At 49.1% G+C, this 6,000-nt stretch overlaps 2 protein-coding genes across 2 annotated transcripts; one reads left to right on the forward strand and one right to left on the reverse strand.

Annotated features, from left to right (window-relative positions):
* Positions 1 to 770: 770 nt before the first annotated feature.
* On the reverse strand, positions 771 to 4,070 carry Ipk1 (Inositol phosphate kinase 1). Its single transcript, XM_029112811.1, has 7 exons — positions 3,996 to 4,070; positions 3,160 to 3,210; positions 2,851 to 2,958; positions 2,380 to 2,536; positions 1,552 to 2,075; positions 1,185 to 1,495; positions 771 to 1,076 (listed from the first exon to the last, which is right to left on the reverse strand). The coding sequence occupies exons 1-7, from the start codon at positions 4,068 to 4,070 to the stop codon at positions 926 to 928; spliced, it is 1,377 nt and encodes a 458-aa protein (XP_028968644.1). The 3' UTR covers positions 771 to 925.
* A 236-nt stretch (positions 4,071 to 4,306) lies between these two features.
* Alr (Evr1_Alr domain-containing protein Alr) lies at positions 4,307 to 5,467 on the forward strand. Its single transcript, XM_003748165.1, has 3 exons — positions 4,307 to 4,477; positions 4,852 to 5,199; positions 5,327 to 5,467. Exons 2-3 carry the CDS (start codon positions 4,855 to 4,857, stop codon positions 5,465 to 5,467), a joined length of 486 nt encoding a protein of 161 aa, XP_003748213.1. The 5' UTR covers positions 4,307 to 4,477; positions 4,852 to 4,854.
* Positions 5,468 to 6,000: the final 533 nt, after the last annotated feature.

Genomic DNA, 6,000 nt, shown 5'->3' on the forward strand with positions numbered 1-6,000 from the left:
CTCCGCGTCACACATCAAGATCATCCGATGTCTCCAGTAATTGATTGAGGGCTAGGTGAGACCTGCATACATTTTCTCCGGAGGAACATCTGGGTCTGAACAAAGCCAGATCGACCCGTTTTCCCAAGCATCTGAGGGAGGAAAAAACTACCAGATTTGTACGCCACAATCAACATCACGAGGACCTACGACTCCCCTTCTCTGTCACTCGAATCCGGACCGTCGTCATCGACATGAGCTCAGGCCGAAGCGAGGGCCTGAGACACGTTGGTGCTGTCGGTCGGCGGCTTTCTTCACCTAAACACGATTTGTTCTCATGCTTTAGAACTTCCATGGGAAAATATACTTTCGAGATAACTACGTCAGAGTTTTGTCAATGCTCGGAGCCCGGGGCCAATTTATCCGTATCATGTCTCTCTCGAAGTTCTCGGAACGATCATCATGATCAGTTTCTCTACATGGTTCGTCAAGTTCGGGTTCAAAAACTCTAAAAATTGGTACCACCGCAGAAACTGTCCATTGATGCAGAATCTAGCTCTCCGATATTTTTAGGAGATTCTGCAGACCTCTTCATAGTCTTTCGACCTTCCCGCAAACGAGGTTTCTGGACAATCGACTGGAAGAGATCCTATTTCGGTCTTGTAAGCGCACGATTTCGGGAACTTGGGAGACTAATAGATGTGCTCCGATCCCCGGCCTCTTAGCTGCGGGATTCCGCTTAGGTCGAGTAGGCATTCTCATGCTGTTCGAGGGTTTGATCACATAGTCGCTTATAACTTCCGAAGAAACATTAACGATTACAGGTGTAGAGGATACCAGAGCTATCTAAGTATCTTTGTAGACTTTGCCTGAGTGTAAATAGAGTGAATTATTGTAGGAATTCGATTTATCTAATGGGGATAACCGATACCAGGTACGGATTCATCTAGAACTCCATGGAGAAATTGTTTATCATGCTGAGGTCATCCTGAAACTGCTTCGCGACTCGATCAAGTTTCTTCGGTTCTAGATCGACCACACCGATGGAGAGGAGATATCGCTGACCGCCATATTCCAGAACATTGAGTTTCGGGTCGCTGGAATCCGAAATGTTTTTGATAACAATGACTTACAGATGACATTCCACGACCAAATGCAGAATGTGTAAATAGGAAGTCTCCCGGAAGTATAGACTAGCGAAATACCTCGGCTTGCCACTCCAGCTCTTTGAGATTCGTTGCATGGTCAGCATGACGGAACAGTCCCGGCATGTGAGAGCTACGAGGAATTTCCAAAGCACACGGTGCTCGAATTCTTCTTGAGATTCACACTGAATCTTGGTCTCACTCAGGATGTTTTTCGGGATCACGGCCTCTGGGTACATTTTATTGAAGAATCGGTCCGGCTCATGATGGGCGTAAGTCGAACGATAAATTTTTGAAACGTCTTCTGAGCTCAGTTGTTGACACTGCAGTATTCTCCACAGCACGGAGCGTTCCGGAATACGGTGTCTGGACTCTGTGAATGAAGTCTTGTTATTAGGAGGGAAGGGATTTTTCCGTCAGATTTTACGACAGGAATCAGCTCCGAGGGACACGTACCGCTCGAACCCGTATCGCAGCAACACTTCGTTGAAAACAAACAGTCGCGCAACTCCACCCTGGCTGCACCGAGAGTGGCTTCCTTGCAACGATCCTCTTTGAGCGGAAGACAAAGAGCCATCTTTATCAGATTGCATAGATCTCTCGCACCTCGGTCGCGAGCGAGCTTGAAGAACTCGCGAAGATCCAGTTGAGAACGATTCCGTTCCCCCCCGAAAATTTGACGACGATCACAGAAGACTCGCAGATTGTTCTGCGGATTGTGCAGTAGTTCTAGGATGGCGCACTCCATCCGTTCAGGACATCCGCTGAACAGATCCAGAGGGCAGTAATTGCTTATTTGCTGTACCCGGCCTTGTCGGAATTTGCGGTTTTGTACGAGATGGAAGCGACAGATACGCGATTTCAGCTGCAGATCGGGCGGTATCCCGACCGGCAAGAAACCCATTTTCGTTTTGAGCTCAACGCATACGAGAGGACCCTCGAGAGGGATATCTGGGAAGAAAATCGCCGTCTCAGTGAAGAGTTTTAGTATGAAAACGAAAATTATCATTGTTCCCGTGCCGAAAGGTCTCATTGTCACGCTTCCTCGAGGGCCTCCCGCGGATACTGAGGCAGTGACGTAACATTACGCCGTTCGTGTGAGTGTTCTTCCGGTTTTTTACGCTCGAGTCACAAGACTGACGTAAGGAACCGCACCAGGTCGATCACGCTCGCTCCCGTCTACTCGCCGGGCTTCCGGTGCGGATTCCACGTCGTGAGCATTCAAGGCCAAGAATTTCTATGTGGTCGAACTTACTGTTTTGCGGTAAGGATTTGAATAAACAATTGTCTGGGAATACGAGTCCGCAGTTCAAGGATGGACTTAGTGTTTTCTTCAGACGATGAATGGCGCGGTCCTGACGAACGAGGTTGTTGAGTTTAGCGATGTCCTCGCCTCGGAGCTGAACGATGGTCTGAAAAACGTCATTGAGAAACACGGTAGAGATCGAGTCTATGATCGACCCATTCGGAGCCGATCGAAAACGAAAACTGACTAGTTTATACCCCGATTCCGGCATACGGCTGTCAATTTAGATCGGACGTTTCTGAGGATTCCCGCGATCCGTTCAACATATCACATCGTCGAACCACCGAACGCTGGCGGCCGTGCTGTATTTATCATAGTTGGAAGACGGCCGATACCATTCAAGGAAATCCGGAGGAGCGATATCTAAATGTTCGCACGCGAAGCAAAAGTCAAACGATCTTAAAACTCCGATGCACTCACGGGTATGTCGACTAGCGATGCTCCGAACAAAGGCACGGCGACGTTTCTTATGAATGAGACTTGATATTTGTGCAGCCCGAGCCAATCTTCTTCGATTACCGGAACGTTCTGGAAGGACAAACCATTTTCGGCGATCATGTTCCGACCCCACCGAGAAATCACCCCAACACTCCACATATCAGGATGCCCAGCTCCGACAGAACAATGGAGGGAATACTTTAATGAGCCGGGGCCAAAGAAATCTAGAATAGAGCCGATCGATAGAATCGTCGACGAGAGTCTGTCCGCTGCGCGCGTGCAAGAACTCACCTCATTGAACACCACAGATGTCTTCTTCAGCTTGAGGACGCTGGCGCCGTCCTGTAATCAGGAAACAGAGCGTTCTAATTGGCAATTGTAACTCATCAACAAGAAAAAGCGGCACACTGTGCAATGACACTTGACACGGTTGGCTTATAATTGCAGTGAAACGGCCGTTTCCTTGCCATCATAATGAGTAGGAAAACATCTCGTTGATTGTAATTAGACGCCTTTGACAACAAGAGCATTTCCACGGCAGAGGCTATGAAGGCAACTCTGCGTTGAAACTCGAAGGTCCCGTGTCGGTTCGGGGGATCAGCCCGCACCATAGCGCGACCTTTCCGATAGTGATCGGCACTCGAGAAATTCCCTCTAAATACTCCGTGTACGAGCTTCGAGCTCTAGCTATACTGTCCGCACCGTCGGGAAGTTCTCAAACATGGCAGGTGATTCGAATGAAAATCGGCGATGAATGTAAAAAAAAATTCATACCATATCGTAGATCTAAGCTCTGGACCGAAAATTAAATATACGGGGAAAAGGCGAGAGTATCGAGAGCCCTGCCGCCTATGAGACCCTACACCACAAGGAGGGGAGAAACGATGGACGGCAGAATTCTCCTGTTCGCTTCCGAATCGAGTTTTTCGAACGCTGGCCCAGCTGAGAGACTCCGATAAGAATGCTCATCGCGCTGCGCGTGGTGCGGCTCGAGTGGAAGTTTCTAGTGACCTCTGCTCAGAGGGGTTATTCGATTTGGTTCCGACTCCGGAGATAGAGAGAGCTCGGTCGAGAGTTTTTCACGAGTGTGCTCACGAGGTCAAAACACCTGTACGGATGATACGAACCTTCAGAGCGCAAACCAGGCTCGAGTTGCCTTCACCGCGGAACTCAGCTCCCTCGATGCAAAAACCTGCCTCCATCGCCTTGACGAGAACAGCGTTCTGATCCTCACGAAACGCCCGCTACGAGAGTTCTAACTTGGCACGATTCGAGTCATTGCTACAACCACGGAGTCAGAGCACACTTCTGAGAGAACATGCGAGTTGGATGGAGGAGGATTTGCCCTTTCTCCAAGGCGCTCGCTGAATCTCGCAGCGCTGCTTGCTGGATACAGAGGCCGTTTCAAAGTCGGGTCTAGGATAGATCTCATATGATTGTTTCGAACGCACTACAAAAACCGACCGGTGATATGTCCTGACGGTATCGATTCGTTCAAAGCACTCGTTCAGACTGTACTTACAATTGTGCTGCTAAGGACTTACTTGCAGTGAGCGTCATTCGGAAATCGTAACACCAGACACGATAAGAGTTGCGTAGCCCTTGACCGGTGAGCCCACTTCGAGAGCCTTCGACGAGATCGCGCATCAACTTGTCGATAGATGAACTCCAGACGATGACGCTGGCCCGCGCGTCGGGATCACTGAGTCCAGATGGATACTCAATTGATGGAGCAATTAGTAGATTCCATTCTCCAGCCTAACGATTCTTCCCAATGGCGCGATTCTCTTGACTCACTGGCACAATTTCAACCCATCTAAGAGAGACCAGGCATCAGAATCCTTGAGATGCGATACTGGAATCTCTCTCAGAATTCCGGCGAATAGCTCTATTTCTGTCCCTCGAGAAACTCCAGTATCGACCTCAAGATGTCAATCCAGTAGTCATCTTCCCATCGGATGAATTCGCTCGTCTAACCGACAGGTGATGGAATATGGGGACTACGAATCACGGACGCGGCACTCGCCTCGGTCCCGGACTCCCCCGCACGATGGAGATGCCCCGTGCCGAGCATGCACTAACTTCAAATCATTATTGAAGTCCAAATCGGGGAAGGCCACTGCTGTGCCCAAAGATTGTCCTCTAGATCGAGACCAGCTCGGTCAGCACACATGGTCCTTCTTGCATACCGTAGCGGCGTATTTCCCGAAGAAACCCAGTCTCGAGCAGCAAGCAGGAATGAAGACGTTTCTGGACTTGCTTGGCAAATTCTATCCATGCGACCATTGCGCTGCGGATTTCAGGACAGAGATGGAGCAATCTCCACCGAAGGTAACGAATTCATAACAAGTCGAGAACTCTCGTTGACCCGATATGCGGTCGCGCAAGATTGGAGCCGATCATTGCTCTTACCTGTGCTCTGGATTCAGTCCTCTAAAGCGAATTGATTATCTTCCAGGTGTCTTCGCGAGAAGCTCTCTCCCAGTGGATGTGTGAACAGCACAATATTGTCAATCGGAAGTTAGGAAAGAAGGAATTTGATTGTACAAAGGTTCTGGAAAGATGGTTACACGGCCCAGAGGACGGCAGCTGTGGATAGATTCGATTATGGAAGAAGTCGAAAAACCCGTTGAAGGACTGAGTCGGCGTTTATCGTACGGATGAGTGTGATATAAATAACGAGATTTTCATCCACGTCGTTCTCATTACTCTCTTTCCAAACTGATCAACTGTGCCCATGGGGCACGTAATTTTCGCGAATTTTCGCGCACATAATTGGACTTGACGCCTTGGTTGTAGCGGTTTAAGGGAGCGAGGACCTTCTTGGCTTCGCATGTTCGATACATTTCTTTTCCGAGTCCTCTCTCTCGTCGTGGCGATACCGGCCCACGAGCTCTCATTTTTTGAAGAATCTTAGATTCTCATTAAGCATCCCGGACTACAGGTAGGTAGGTACCCACGCACGCCAGCTGTTGTCCCTCTCACTTAGCGGAGTCTTTTCGTCTTACGCTACGGTGCGGTGCCGTATTTTCCAACAAGCGAATTCAATTTACCCCCCTCTACATCAATGACGAACATACATATATTGATCGACTGTTCTCTTTGAGCTTGAAGCCGAATCAGGATTCCGAC

This window comes from Galendromus occidentalis, unplaced genomic scaffold (assembly GCF_000255335.2).
Source record: "Galendromus occidentalis unplaced genomic scaffold, Mocc_1.1 scf7180000077528, whole genome shotgun sequence".
In the NCBI taxonomy this organism is placed as follows: Eukaryota; Metazoa; Arthropoda; class Arachnida; order Mesostigmata; family Phytoseiidae; genus Galendromus; species Galendromus occidentalis.

Coding starts and splice junctions, on each gene's coding strand:
- Alr (XM_003748165.1), top strand. CDS start 4,855: ATGGAATATGGGGACTACGAATCACGGACGCGGCACTCGCCTCGGTCC. Junction 5,200..5,326: donor TGGAGCAATCTCCACCGAAG/GTAACGAATTCA, acceptor ATTATCTTCCAG/GTGTCTTCGCGAGAAGCTCT.
- Ipk1 (XM_029112811.1), bottom strand. CDS start 4,070: ATGGAGGCAGGTTTTTGCATCGAGGGAGCTGAGTTCCGCGGTGAAGGC. Junction 2,537..2,850: donor CATCGCTAGTCGACATACCC/GTGAGTGCATCG, acceptor GACGTTTTTCAG/ACCATCGTTCAGCTCCGAGG. Junction 2,076..2,379: donor CAAATCCTTACCGCAAAACA/GTAAGTTCGACC, acceptor TTTTCTTCCCAG/ATATCCCTCTCGAGGGTCCT.